Here is a 15,031-nt window from a genome sequence, read left to right as displayed (position 1 = left end):
CTATCTTAATCTCCCAAACTCTGGGATTACCAGCGTGAGCCACCATGCCTGGCTGGTGCAAGCTTTTAATCCCAGTACTTGGAAGGCTGAGACAGAGGATCATAGGTTTGTGGCCAGCCTTAGCTACTTACTTAGTGAGACCCTGTTTCAAAATAAAAAATAGAAAAAATAGTATCAGCTAAAAACAAAACACAGAACTTTTTAGAGTAGAATAGTGGTTAACATTTGGTAAATATTCTTTATTATTATTATTATTATTATTTGTGTGTGTGTGTGTGTGTGTGTGTGTGTGTGTGTGTGTGTTTGGGGATGGAACCCAGAGGCATTTGACCGAGCTACACCCCCTGCCTTATTTTTTATTCTATATTTTGAAACAGGGTTTCACTAAGTTGAAGAGGGCCTCACTAAATAGCTGAGGCTGTCCGCAAACCACGATCCTCTGGTCTCAGCCTCCCGAATGCTGAGATTACAAGTGTGCGCCACCACGCCCAGCTTATTATTTATTTTTTAACTTTAGAAAATGGTCCTAAGGATTAAACCCAGGGGGCATTCAACCTGAGAATTACACTCCAGTCTGATTTTTTTTGTACGTGCATGGTACTGGGTATTGAACTCAGGGGCATTCTACCTCCAAGCTACACCCCAAGGTCTCACTGAGTTGCAAAGGGCCTAAGTAGCTGAGGTTGTCCGTGCACTGCGATCCTCCTGTCTCAGCCTCCAGAATGCTGGGATTACAAGCCTGCATCACCACGGCCGCCCCTAACCCTTTTTATGTCTTTTGTTTTGAAACAAAGACAGGGTCTCCCTAGGTTGCTGAGTCCTGCAAAGTTGCTGAGGCGGGCCTTAAACCTGCGGCCCTCCTGTTTCAGCCTCCCAAATACTGGGAGTATAGGTGTGTGCCACAACACCTGGCTGTATCACTTTGAATCTCACAATATCTAATTACACTGCGCCAATAAAAATAGAGGAGAGAGATAAGGAAAAGACTATCAAACAGCAGGGGAAAAAATTCCAATGCCTCCCACACCTGCGTCTCCAAGCCTCTGGAGCCCCAAGAAATGCCTGTTCAGCAAAGATGCGAACGGTGAATGCTTACCTCGACATCTAGGCCAAACTGAAGGGCAAAGCTCTCCGCCTCCTCAAACCTGTGCTTGTGCAGGAGCCGACTCAATCTGGTAGGTTGAGAGAGAACTTAAGGAAGACGTCTATTCACTAGGAATTTACTTTTTTTGTCTAGGGAAAAGACTCGAAGAAAAGGAGGAGTTACCTGTTTTCGGGTAAAGCTTCTGTGAGATATCTGAGCACCAAAACAGAGACGGAGTCTTCAGAGAGTCTGGAAAGAAAAAAAAAAAAAAAAGAGTTCACTGTGAGGACCTCCAGGGCATTGAGGATGGGTGGGTCCAACCCCACTGGCTTGTTACCTAGCAACTGATTTGAGAAGGCAAAACACAACCTACCTGGGATCATTTGGGCCAATTCCTTCCAGAAGGTATATGGTGTCCTGCGGCCATAAGGAAAATGTGATTAAAATTAGAACACAAGGGCAATGCACTTTATTTATTTATTGATTGATTTATTGATGGTACTGGGGTTCCTGGAAGCCCTTCTACCTCCGGGCTACACTCCCAGACCTATTTTTACATTTTCATTTTGGAAACAGGGTCTCCTAAGCCAGCGCGCGCGGCTGGCTTCGAACCTGCGCGATCCTCCTGTCTCCGCCTCCCAAGCATGGGGACTACAAGCGTGCGCCACCACGCCCGGCAACAACGCACCTTATAATTGTCAGAGCAACAACTGGTCCAGGCGGCAGTTGTCCACCAGCGGATTGTTTTATTAATTTATTTTTTGTGGTACTGGGAACCAGAGCCATGGGTGTTGTACCTCTGAGCTACATCCCCAGCCCTATTTTATTTTTAAATTTTGAAACAGGGTCTCGCTAGGTTGCTGAGGCTGGCTTCGAACCTGTGATCCTCCTGCCTCAGCCTCCCAGGCGTTGGGACTGTAGGTGTGTACCACCAAATCTGGCTCATTAGTGGATTTTTAAACCAGTAGGGATAAAGTTCTGAAAATTAGGATTTTTTTTCATAACTCTTAAAAATAATACCACACAGATGACTAAATATAAGGTATTCTCTTTTTAAGTGGGAAACGTGATAGAACTATCTTAACCAAGTGAACAAATCTGACATCACTCTTAACAAGATAAATGGATGCGGTGAGGTCCTTAATGGGAAGCTGTTAAGGAGTTACCCAAAAGAACTTGTTTTTTTTTTTTGTGTGTGTGGTACTGGGGATGTGGGGATGGAACCCAGGGCATTCTACCTCCGAGCTATACCACCAACCATTTTTTTTTTTTTACTCTTTAATTTGAAACAGGGTCTCACTGAGCTGCAAAGGGCCTCACTAAGTAGCTGAGGCTGTCTGTGAAATGTGATCCTCCGGTCTCACCCTCCCAAATGCTGGGATGACAAGCGTACGCCACCACAACTGGTTAACATTTCATTTTTATCACTATAAACATTTAAAAATTTTCTTGATTATCCGGGCGTGGTGGCGCACGCTTGTCATCCCCACGCTTGGGAGGCTGAGACAGGAGGATCGCGCAGGTTCGAAGCCAGCCTCAGCTACTTAGTGAGGCTCTCGGCGACTTTGTGAGACCCTGTTTCCAAATAAAATATAAAAAAAGGTCTGCGAGTACAGCCAGGAGGTAGAAAGTCTCTGGGTTCCACCCCCAGTACCACAAAAAATAAAAAAATAAAAATTTTCTTGATTAACATGTAATAATTTTATAGTGTTTCTTCCTTTTTAAAATTTTTATTTTGAAACAGGATCTTGCTAAATTACTGAGGCTAGTCTCAAACCTGCCATCCTCCTCTCTCAGCCTCCCAAGTACTAGGATTATAGCCCCAGCCCGTGGTTTTGTAGACCCTCCCTCTGTGTGGATTTGTCAGAGTATTTCATCTTAATTAGACTCAAGCCAAAACTTCATTTGAAACAAGGTCATGATGCTTCATATGTTTCATATAAATAACAAATAGGGATGGGGGTGCAGCTCAGAGGTAGGATGCCCCTGGGTTTCATTCTCAGTACCCCCACCCAAAAAATAGTTAATTGCCCTGATTTGACCTATACGTAGTTTTGACATAGATCGAGTAACGGATACCTACAAATAAATCTCTACAATTAAGCTAATAATTAATGAAAATAAAAGCACTACTCTCTCCAAAAAATTATCATCTATATTCCCTGTAGAGAGAAGTTGAATAAGTAGACAACTGATGTTTTATTTGATGAATTTGCTCTCCTACCTTTTTTATTAGTATAAAGTCTGACCTTGGTCAAATAGTGTATTTGAGAACTTATGTTGACAATAAATATAGTTATAAACATGAGATCTAGTCACATATTCTTCGGCTAAGTTCTCCTCATGTTTAGCTTAGTGACTCTTAGGTTTTACAGAATTATGAAGTAGTTTCGACTAAGCATGAGGCACATGCCTATAATCACCATACTTAGGAGACTGACATGGGAGGATCACAGTTTTGAGGTCAGCCTCAGCACGTATGAAGATTCTCAGCAACGCAGAGAGACCCTGTTTCAAAACAAAATATAGGAACCAGATGTGGTGATACGTGCCTGTACTCTTAGTACTAGAGAGGCTGAGACAGAAGGATCACAGGTTCAACTTAGTTCGAAACTTACTTTAAAACCAGCCTTGGACACTTACAAAGGCTCCCAGCATCTTTGTGAGATCCTGTTTCCAAATAAAAAAATAAAATAGGGCTGGGGGTATAGCTAAAATGTAGAAGGCTCCTGCGTTCCATCTCCAGCACAAACAAACAAACAAACAAACAAATAAATGAAGAAATGGGCCACATAGTGTAGCTTAGAGGTGAAAGGCCCCTGGGCTCTATCCCCAGTAAAACACACACATGCATGCACACGCGCGTGCGCGCGCACACACACACACACACCAAAGTTTAAAATATGTATAAACTTACTGTGCTAATTCCTGTTTGAACAAGAGAAGAAATACTAGATACTTCCAAAGAATATAGTATTTCCATTGAAGGTAATGAATAAACCATGAGGTTTTTCATCTAAGAGAAATAGAAAAGCAATTAATTTAGCAGGTCAGTATAAACCAACAAGCTCAGAGCAGCATTTCACCGTCAAGGTCACATTCAAACACCTGGTACAAAATGGAATGCCAAGGAAAGCCCTCTACGCTGGGGACGCAGCTCGGTACAATGCTGGCCTAGCATGTGCTGGGCCTGAGGTTTTGTCCCCAATGCAAAAAATCCTTTACAAGTAAGCTTCTTACTATATTATTTAAGTGCTACATAGCAAATTATGTTCTATTCCAACTTTCACATCTGCTGACTAAAAATCCATATACCTAAGTCCACTCTCTAATTTGTACTTCAGGGTAAACATAATTCTTCAGTGCCAGAACTTTATAAGCATCCCTAATGAACACGTTTAAGGTGGTATATACCTGTAATCCCACTATCTGGGGGACTAAGACAGGAGGATCACTGATTTGAGACTAGCCGCAGCAACCTAGCAAGACTCTGTTTCAAGACAACAAATAAAAAAGACTAGGGGTATATCTCAGAGATAGACTGTCCCCAGGTTCATTCCCCAGTACCACAATAAATAAATAGTTTTAAAATATGGGGCCGAGATTTGTATCAGTTCTTTTTAGTGGAAAAAAAAAGAGGTCTGTAGGGTTATTTCTTATTGTAAAAGGTCTCTATGAACTAAGATAATGTGCCGAGGGCACTCCTGTATTAGTAAACACGTTTTTTAACCTACAATGCAGAAAGCGTGAAGTAAAACTTCCCAATACCTTCTTATTATTTGTAGTCGTCAGAGCTACTAGTTTGAGATTTGTAATGCCTTGCCTAAAAGAGAAAAGAAGGTGTAAGTAAAAAGATGAGCCAAGTGTTCGATAGAAGTGAAAAGTGATAATTCATGCATAAAATTTGCAGTGGATTGACGGAGAAGATGTTGGGGTCTGTGTATATCTCCATATGTGTGGCCTAGACAGACAGATGGTCTGTTTCTAATACGATTACTAAGGGATTCAGATTGCCTATTTGTTCCCAATGGAAATTGGCCAGCCAACAGCGAATGGGTTCTTCCTCTGTCAGACGGTCCCACAGTGAGGTTTAGAGCATAAAGCCTAACAGATGCCCCAGATCAAACTCCACAAGAAACCTGGTGCTACCACAAGGGAAGCTGCCCCTGGCCCCGCGATCCGCACCAGGTGACTGACGACGGAGAATCCGCTTCTGTCGTCAGAAGGAACTCCTCGACGTGCAGAGCAGGCCAGTTCCACACGGGCGTGAGTGTGTGCACTTCCCACAGGCTCAGCACGCTCTGCAAGACAGCTTTCATTACGGGGTGTTTTCATGATTATGGATTTATACTTTAGGACACATTTTTCGAGATATAAACTGAAATAGAGCACACTATACAGGGCAGTAATCCACTCTAGCCGAACTGCTTGTTTTACCAGTTTGACAACATTTGTGTGGGGGTTTTGTTCCTGTGTTCTTTTTTTAGTGATATGGGAACTGAACCCAAGGGCACTCTCCCACGAAACTGAGCTGCCCTCGTTTTGAGACAGGGTCTCACTAAGCTGCCCGGGGTGGCCTCCAATTTTCAATCCTTCTGCCTCAGCCTCCCAAGTAGCTGATGTTTCAGGCGTGTACCACCATGCCTGGCTAGTATTTCTGTTGTTAGAGTATACCATCAGTAGCCGGGTGTGGTGGCGCACGTTCGTAATCCCTGCGCTTGGGAGGCGGAGACAGGAGGATCACAAAGGTTCGAAGCCAGCCTCAGCTACTTAGTGAGGCTCTCAGCAACTTAGTGAGACTCTGTTTCCAAATAAAATACAAAATAGGTCTGGGAGGATAGCCCAGAGGTAGAAAGCTTCTGGGTTCCACTCCCAGTACCACCAAAAAACAAAAAAAAGTATACTATCAGGGAGAAAGGTGCAGCTCAATGGTTGAGTGCGAGTTTTGCATGCCTCCTGGGGTCAATCTATAAAACCACAAAAAAGCAAACAGATGAAAAACATAACACCCAAGCAGAAGTACTGAAGGAGACATATCAAAAACATACATCGGTGTCAAGAACGAAAAGGAGATTGTCTATCAGCTGAAACTTCTTTGCACCTATAAAAAAGAAAGCAAGATTTCTGAGAGCTTTATTTCAGTGTTACAAACAGCCATATTGAATCGATAAACTAATATATTTATGGAATGGCAGAACTACGTTTACATAAATCTCATTTATTCCTGCCTCTTTCATATTTATGAGACCACTACAATGTAAAACCTCCCCAAATGAAAAGTGACAACTTTTAACTCATAAAGGACAGGCCTCACCTGTGGACAATTTTGAAACTAATCTGATTTGTTTCCGAGAGTGGTATGGTAAAATGGCCCATTCACCAGCCCAAGAATATTGACTAGAAATATAATTTGCTGATATTATTAGAAATAGTTTCTTGACTTAGTTTACCTTTAATAATCTCTGCATCAATAAGATTCTTAACTCTCATTCCTTTCTTGGAAGAATCTGGTTCCCATTTTGAGAATGCACAGCCCCCAGTCCCCTAGAAGAGCAAAAAGGGCCATCAATTACACACATGCTCCCAACACCGGAGTCCATTGAAAGTTAAAATATGTAAGTTATAGCCGGGCGTGGTGGTGCACGCTTGTCATCCCAGCATTCGGGAGGCTGAGACAGGAGGATCGCGGTTCGCGGACAGCCTCAGCTACTTAGTGAGGCCCTCTGCAGCTCAGTGAGACCCGGTTTCAAAAATAAAAAATAAAAAAAGAGGGCAGGGGGTGTAGCTTGGAGGTCGAATGCCCCTTGGTTCCATTCCCAGACACACATACACACACACACACACACACTAAATAAAATATGTAAGTTGTGTAAACTTTACTAATTTCAAAAACTATTTACATATTCAAAGGCCAACCAACTAAACTTTACTAATTTCAAAAACTATTCAAAGGCCAACCAACGTTTATCTCCCAGTTCTTTTTGACAGCTGTAATACTCTGATTTTTTTTTGAATTTGTGATTTCTATTTAGTGACAAAGTCTCACGTACTGCTGCGACTGACATTTTTTGTTGCTTCTGCCCAGTCAGAATTTAAAGAAATGCTAAAATTTCAGCGAAAGACGAATGAAAATAAATAGGCAATATGTTTCCAAATTAGAAACTTAGGTTTATTTATTGAGTTGAGTTTTAATATTATATGAAATTCCTAAAATCCTTGGCTTCGTTACATGTTACAAATTAATTTGCAATCGCAATGAAAAGATAATGATAATGAAAAAACACTTCTGGTGTTTTTTCACACCAGAAACAAAAAACAAAATTTCATAAAAATAATTACCCCAATAATCACAGGAGTTTCACTGGCTAAATCTCCAGTCACAAGATTGAGACAACCAAGACTGTGACAATTTTCAGTAGAAATAAAACTGGATTTGATCTGTCCCTGTAACTACAAAAGTAAAAACATCAGAATGTTAGATATTTATATATTTTTAAGCTACACAAAAACCAGTTTACACCAATCCGCTCTAAATGTATTTTTTAAAACAGAAATGTTGCTTAAATGTCATATAAAAGATAGGCATTGTGCCACATGCTTGTAATCCCAGTACTTCAGGGGCTAAGACAGGAGCATCACAGATTCAAAGACAGCCTTGGCAAGTAAGATTTGGCAGCCTAGCAAGACCTTGATTCAAAACAAAATGAAAAATTTTTTTTTTTAAAAAAAGGGCTGAGTGAAGCCGGGCATGGTGGCGCATGCCTGTAGTCCCAGTATTTGGAGGCTGAGACAGGAGGAACGCAGGTTCGAGGACAGCCTTAACAACTCAGTGAGACTCAGCAACCTAGTAAGACCCTGTTTCAAAATAAAAGTAAGCCAGGCGTGGTAGCGCATGCTTGTAATACCAGCACTTGGGAGGCTGAGACAGGAGGATTGCAGTTTGTGACCAGCCTCAACTACTTAGTGAGGCTCTTTGCAACTCAGTGAGACCCTGTTTCAAAATAAAGTATAAAAAATAGAACTGGAGGTGTAGCTCAGAGATAGAATGCCCCTGGGTTCCATCCCCAGTACCAATAAATAAATAAATAAATAAATAGGGCTGAGGGTGAGGGTATACCTTGGAAGAAGAATGTCTTTGGGTTTGATCCCCAGTACCACAAAATAAATAAATAAGTAAGCAGTGAACGAAAAATAAGTAAATAGCATATAAAACCAGGCATAGTGACAAATGCCTGCAATCCCAGCTACCTGGGAGGCTGAGGCAGAAAAATGACAAGTTCAAGGTCAGCCTCAGTAATTAGCCAGACTATGTTTCAAAAAAATAAAAAGAGCTGGGGCGGGGGTAATGTTGGTGGTAGAGCGCTCCTAGGTTGAATCTCCAGTACTGGGAGGGGGGGGTGTCAAAACAGCAATTCTTAATATATCAACCAATAGGCCAATTACATATGGAAACATTGTCTATATATTATAGGGGACAATATGGCTTATTTTTCTCACCTGTTTGGCTGTATCAAAGTCTACCTTCTCAATTGCTGAAATAAAAAAGAAAGCAGATCAAACTTAAGAGTACCAATCTGCAAAATAATTCAAGTAACCCCTTTTGTGCCAATGAGAAACGAATATATTCTAGTTCAAAGAATATAGTTCAGAATTAATAAGTTAGTGCTGACTTTTCGGTTTCTCTCCTGACCAATGATATGATCCATGTGCCCATGGTCCGTGCTGTGTTTGGGGCATGGCACCAGGAAGCTATCCTCACAGTGCCTGCCTGGGCTGCCCTCGACGCGCTTCTTCCTACCAAGAGGGTGGTCTGGACCACCTTTCCCATCTGACTCAAACTTTGGTCTTACCAAGAAAGTCTTCAACACTCCTCACCCTTCTCTGGAAGAGCTCCCACATTTGTCCAGCTCCTTTATTAAACCAAAGGAAACTATGGATCTGAAATCGTGTCATATACCTTAGTGCACCTTGCACAGGAAGCACCAAGTCGAGGTCTGAAAAGGTTTGTTGACTTCGTGCCCTAAGTCAATTCTTTAGTCTTGTCTGGCTCAGAGGGATGTGTGGCCCATACCACTCAATATTAGAGATTATTGCTCTGCTTATTAACACTCATCAGAAGCATTTACTATCGTGCTAGTGTATGTCTTTTCTCTTCAAGAAGGATGTAACCAAATTATATTTCTTCAGATTCTTCTTCTTATTATTTTTTGGCAATACTGGAGATCAGAGGTAGAATACCAGGGGCATTCTACCTCTGAGCTATGCCCCAGCCCTATTTTTTGTTCTTTTTTTGAAACAGGGCCTCACTAAGTTGTGGAGGGTCTCACTAAGTAGCTGAGGCTGACCACAAACCTGCGATCTGCCTGTCTCAGCCTCCCAAGTACTGGGATTACAAACATGTGCTGCCAAGCCTGGCTTATTTCTCCAGATTCTACAGCGGTTCAAATAGTAAGTGCAAGGCCAAGCATGGTGGTGCACATTTGTAATTCCAGCATTTGGGAGGCTGAAACAAGAGAATCACGGTTCATGGCCAGCCTCAGCTAATTAGTGAGGTCCTTTGCAATTCAGTGAAACCCTGTTCAAAATAAAGAATGATAAATAGGGCTGGGGCGTAGCTCAGAGGTCATACGCCCCTGGGTTCCACCCCCACTACTGAAGAAAAAAAAGAGTAAGTGCTCTCTGATTACATGGATGTATACCCAGTATCCTAGGATGCAATTAAATTAAAATAATCTTAGCTGGGTGTGGAGGCATACACTTGTAATCTCAGTTCTTGGGAGGACGGCAAGTTCGAAGCCACCCTCAGCAACCTGTGAGGCTCTCATCAACCTAGCACAGGCTGTCATCAACCTAGCAAGACCCTTTTTCAAAAATAAATAAGTAAATAGCGAGGCGTGGTGATGCACACTTGTAATCCCAGCATTTGGGAGGCTGATAGGAGGATCCAGGTTCAAGGATAGCCTCAGCTACTTAGTGAGGCCCTTTGCAACTCGGTGAGATCTGTTTTAAAGTAAATGATAAAAATCAGGGCTGGGAGTGTAGGGAGTGTAGCTCAGAGGTAGAATGCCCCTGGGTTCCACCCTCAGTACAGCAATAAATAAATAAATAAATAAATTAGCAAAAATAGGCCTGGGCGTGTAGCTTAGAGGTAGATGCCCTTGGGTTCAATCCCTAGTGTCATAAAAATAAAATAATCTTAAAAAGAGTACTGGAAAATTGATCTGGAAAACTAATATATACTGCTAAAAATAATTAAGAAAATAGTGTATTGCTTACCTTGTTGAATTTTTTCAAGTTGAAGGTTTGTAATATAAAAAAATCCATTGTTTGTGAGAAGCAACATATAATAAGTTCCTATTAAAATAAAATCAAAATAAGTTTTTCTAAAAGGTAGGTAGATATAAAATTTAGACCAAAGACAGATATAGTGGCACAAGACTGTAATTCCAGTACTGGGAGGCTGAGACAAAGGATCGCAGGTTCAAAGCAAGCCTCAGCAACTTAGTGAGACCCTGTTTAAAAAAAATAATAAGCCGGGCGTGGTGGCGCATGCTTGTAATCCCCGCGCTTGGGAGGCGGAGACAGGAGGATCATGCAGGATCGCTTAAGAGACCCTGTTTCCAAATAAAAATATAAAATAGGTCTGGGAGGGTAGCCCAGAGAAGGGTTCCATCCTCAGTACCATAAAAACAAACAAATAAATAAAATAATAATAATAATAATAATAATAATAATAATAAAATAGAGGTGGGCATGGTGACACACGCTTGTAATCCCAGCATTTGGAAGGCTGAGACAGGAAGATCATGCAAGTTCGAAGCCAGCCTCAGCTACTTAGTGAGACCCTGTTTCCAAATAAAAAATATAAACCAGGCGTGGTAGCGCACACTTGTAATCCCAGCATTCAGGAGGTGTGGACAGCCTCAGCTACTTAGTGAGGCCCTCTGCAACTCAGTGAGACCCGGTTTCAAAATAAAGAATAAAAATTAGGCAGGGGGTGTAGCTTGGAGGTAGAATGCCCCTGGGTTCCATCCCCAGACCCGAAAAAAAAAAAAAAAAAAAAAAGAATATCATATCTAGTGAAAATACATATCTAGTTCTTTATTTTTTATTTTTATTTCTTTGATGGTACTTGGGGTGGAACCCAGAGGCTTTCTTCCTCCAGGCTATACTTCCAGACCTTTTTATATTTTATTTGGAAACAGGGTCTCACTAAGTTGCTGAGAGCCTCACTAAGTAGCTGAGGCTGGCTTCAAACCTGTGTGATCCTCCTGTCTCAGCCTCCCAAGTGCTGGGATTACAAGCGTGCGCTACCATGCCCGGCCATATCTAGTTCTTTAAAAAAACAAAAAACTAAGACACACTTGTAATCTCAGTACTTGGGAGGCTGAAACAGGAGGATCACAGATTCAAAGCTAGCCTTAACAACTTAGTGAGGCTCTCAGCAACCCAGTAAGACCCTGTTCCTAATAAAATCAGGCTGGGGGCTATAGCTCAGAGGTAGAATGCTTCTGAGTTCAATCCTCAATACCAAAAAAAAGAAGCTAACAAAATTATTCTTCATAATAATATTAAGCCAGGCATGATGGCAAATGCTTGCAATCCCAGTTCTTGGGAGGCTGAGACAGGAGGATCCTGGATTCATAGCCATCTCAGCTACTTAGTGAGGCTCTCCACAACTTAGTAAGACCCTGTTTCAAAATAAAAAATAGCTGAGCATGGTGGCACACGCTTGTAATCTCAGCATTCGGGAGGCTGAGACCGGAAGATCGTGGTTCACAGACAGCCTCAGCTATTTAGTGAGGCCCTCTGCAATTTAGTGAGACCCTGTTTCAAAAATAAAGAATAAAAAATAGGGCTGGGGATGTAGCTCAGAGATAGAATGCCCCAGTATCGCAAAAAAAAAAAAAAAACCAAAACAAAACACTATTGATTCAACAGAAAATTTAACATTATGTAGTAGTATAGCAGTGAATTTGTACTATTCGCCAAACATAAATGTGAATTATCGCTTGAGTATTCGATGGAAGGCAAAAATGCAAAAGGAACTGAAGAAAACGTACCTTCCTTGGAACCGTCTTTTTCAATAATAAGATTCCGGTAAGTACACTGATTTTCATCATTAGCTTCCTCAACAAAGGCCTAATTGAAAATTAATTTCAAATAATACAATTAATTCCAGAAAATACAATGAGGGACTATATTTTTTAAGACCCAAGTTATCAATTCTCATTTGCAATAATTTTGCCTATATTACAAACCCTTATTTATTATTTACTTATTTTTAGGTGTTGGGGGTTAGCTCAAGGCCACTCTCTCTCTCTGAGCTGCACCCCATCTCTATTTTATTTTATATTTTGAAACAGGGTCTCACTAAGTTGAGGAGGGCCTTGCTAATTTGTTAAGGCTGGCCTTGAACGGAGATCCTCCTGTCTCAGCCTCCCAAGAACTGGGCTTACAAGCCTGCGTCACCATGCCCGGCTCTTGCAAACACTTTAGTTTCATGACGGAAAACTATTTTGGATGCACATATTAACTATCTTCAGCGCTTCATTTTTCAATTTTGGATTTAGTTTACATATTTCTGAGGTGTGCTTAGTAAATTTAATGTGAAAGAGCATTATTCCCTCCACTTAAAACCCGATCTAATGGTTTGCTAACATTTTAGTTGTCTACGAAATAATTAAGATGAAGGCGAAAAAAGGTAAGATCTTACATTAGTGAGTAATGTTTGCTTTGATGTCACATGAATAAGATGTAAGTTGCCACTTCTCTCCCCAACCAAAAGGAACTTTCCTTCTTGACACAGGCCAGCTACATCCACTTTGGTATCTGAAAATTTCAAATCAAATTTACAAACTTCCTTTGAAATCTTCTTTTCTTTTCTTTTCTTTTTTTTTGGTGGTACTGGGGTTCCTGGAAGCCCTTCTACCTCTGGGCTACACTCCCAGACCTATTTTCTGTATTTTTGAAACAGGGTCTCTTAAACCAGCGCGGCTGGCCTCGATCCTCCTGCCTCTGCCTCCCAAGCGCAGGAATTACAAGCGTGCGCCACCACGCCTGCCTTGAAATTTTTTCAATATGAGAAAAAAACCCTACAAATTTTATCACTAAAACGCCAAATATTGCCAGGCATGATGGCGCATACTTGTCATCCCAGTACTTGGCAGGCTTAGACAGAAGGATCACAGGTTCCAAACCAGCCTCAGCTACTTAGTGAGGCTCTCAGCAATTCAGTGAGACCCTGTTTTCAAAAAAAAAAAAGTAGACCATTAGAGCATGGTAGCAAGCTGTATTTGACCTCCGAGGTTTTTTATTACGTTAGACTTACCAAATACAAGGTGCAACTGAAGAGATCTACAAGTGCCATCAAGCAGTATCACAGACTGGTCGGCAATGATTATTAACCCGTCACTGACACTACATCCTCCGATCCTTGGCTTGAATGAAGCCTGTGGCAGGGGAAAGCACAGCCAAAATGAAAACATTTTTATATAAGTTTAATCATACTGACCTATGGGCTGCTCATGGTCCCAAATAACCAACTTTAAAGCTGGGTGTGGTGGCACATGCTTGTAATTCCAGTACTTTGGAGGCTGAGAAAGGAGGCTAGGGGCCCAGTTCAGAGGTAGAAACCCCCTGGGTTCCATCCCCAGTACTAAAAAAAAAAAAAAAAAAAAGAAAAGAAAAAAAGGAAATTTTATTTTGAGTGGACCAGTGTCAACATCACTACCTTTTCAGAGGAGATCTTCGCAAGCAAATCGACTTGGTACAAAGCAGTTCCATTTTCTTTCCTTGAACCAACACTTAGGTATCCGCTTCCCGTATCATCACTCGTTAGCAGCTCGACGTCACTCCACATATTTCTGAGACTGAGTCGCAAAGCCTGCTTTCCCTGCAACAAAGGGGAAAACTACAGATCAATGACAGATTAGCTTGTTGCATAAAATCTAGGTCCTGGGGAAATGAAAAGCCTGCCTAAAAAAACAAAAGCCAGGCTGGGCGAGGTGGCCCACAACTGCTCGTAATCCCAGCTCGCAATCCCAGCGTCGGGAAGGCTGACACTGGAGGATCACGGTTTGCAGACAGCCTCAGCAATTTAACGAGGGCCTTCGCGACTCGGTGAGACCTGTTTCAAAATTAAAAAGACTAAAAACTAGGGCTGAGGGTGTAGCTCAGAGGTAAAATGCCCCTGGGTTCTATCCCCAGTATTACCAAAAGAAAGAAAGAAAGAAAAAAGCCAGGCTGGGCGTGGTGGCCCACGCGTGCTAGTAATCCCAGTATGGAGAATTGCAGTTCCTGGCCAGCCTCATCTATTTAGTGAGGCCCTCCACAATTTAGTGAGACCTTGTGTCAAAAACAAAGAATAGCTGGGTGTGGTGGTGTAAGCTTGTAATCCCTGGGCTTGGGAGGCGGAGACAGGAGGATCAAGGTGGTTCGAAGCCAGCCGGGCCGGCTTAAGAGACCCTGTTTCCAAATAAAAATAAGTCTGGGAGTGTAGCCCGGAGGTAGAAGGGTTTCCAGGAACCCCAGTACCAACCAACCAACAAACAAACAAACAAAAAATGAGGCTCTCAGCAACTTAGTGAGACCCTGTTTCCAAATAAAATACAAAATAGGTCTGACAGTATAGCACGGAGGAAGAAAGCCCCTGGGTTCCACCCCCAGTACCACCAAACAAACAAACAAACAAACAAACAAACAAACAAACAACAGGGGCATTCTACCTGTGAGCTGTATCCCCTGGCCAATTTTTAATTTTTTTTTTATGTTTTTGTGGTACTAGGGATTGGACCCAGGGGCATTCTACCTCCGAGCTACACCCCCAGTCCTGTTTTTTATTCTTTATTTTGAAACAGGGCCTCAGTAAGTAGCTGAGGCTGGTCGAGAACCTGCAATCCTTCTGCTTCAGCCTCCCAAATACTGGGATTACAAGAGTGCACTACC

General features: G+C 41.9%; 1 protein-coding gene across 1 annotated transcript in view; it reads right to left on the bottom strand.

Moving 5' to 3' along the window:
- KNTC1 (kinetochore associated 1) overlaps window positions 1-13,946 on the bottom strand; it is a gene marked incomplete at both ends in the record, with an annotated part of 76,477 nt that extends 62,531 nt beyond the window's left edge. The window contains 15 exons of the mRNA XM_080717592.1: window positions 1,097-1,172; window positions 1,268-1,333; window positions 1,458-1,501; window positions 4,002-4,100; window positions 4,853-4,907; window positions 5,270-5,385; window positions 6,133-6,185; window positions 6,535-6,628; window positions 7,424-7,534; window positions 8,582-8,616; window positions 10,361-10,438; window positions 12,148-12,226; window positions 12,801-12,916; window positions 13,416-13,536; window positions 13,818-13,946. Of these exons, the coding sequence (XP_080573718.1) occupies window positions 1,097-1,172; window positions 1,268-1,333; window positions 1,458-1,501; window positions 4,002-4,100; window positions 4,853-4,907; window positions 5,270-5,385; window positions 6,133-6,185; window positions 6,535-6,628; window positions 7,424-7,534; window positions 8,582-8,616; window positions 10,361-10,438; window positions 12,148-12,226; window positions 12,801-12,916; window positions 13,416-13,536; window positions 13,818-13,946 (1,272 nt within the window). The remainder of the gene's footprint in view (window positions 1-1,096; window positions 1,173-1,267; window positions 1,334-1,457; window positions 1,502-4,001; window positions 4,101-4,852; window positions 4,908-5,269; window positions 5,386-6,132; window positions 6,186-6,534; window positions 6,629-7,423; window positions 7,535-8,581; window positions 8,617-10,360; window positions 10,439-12,147; window positions 12,227-12,800; window positions 12,917-13,415; window positions 13,537-13,817) is intronic.
- Window positions 13,947-15,031: the final 1,085 nt, after the last annotated feature.

The sequence above is a fragment of the Muscardinus avellanarius genome (assembly GCF_963383645.1).
Source record: "Muscardinus avellanarius genome assembly, chromosome: 21".
Taxonomy (NCBI): Eukaryota; Metazoa; Chordata; class Mammalia; order Rodentia; family Gliridae; genus Muscardinus; species Muscardinus avellanarius.
Note: the sequence above shows the minus strand (reverse complement) of the source record. Positions and strands in the feature narration are given on the sequence as shown.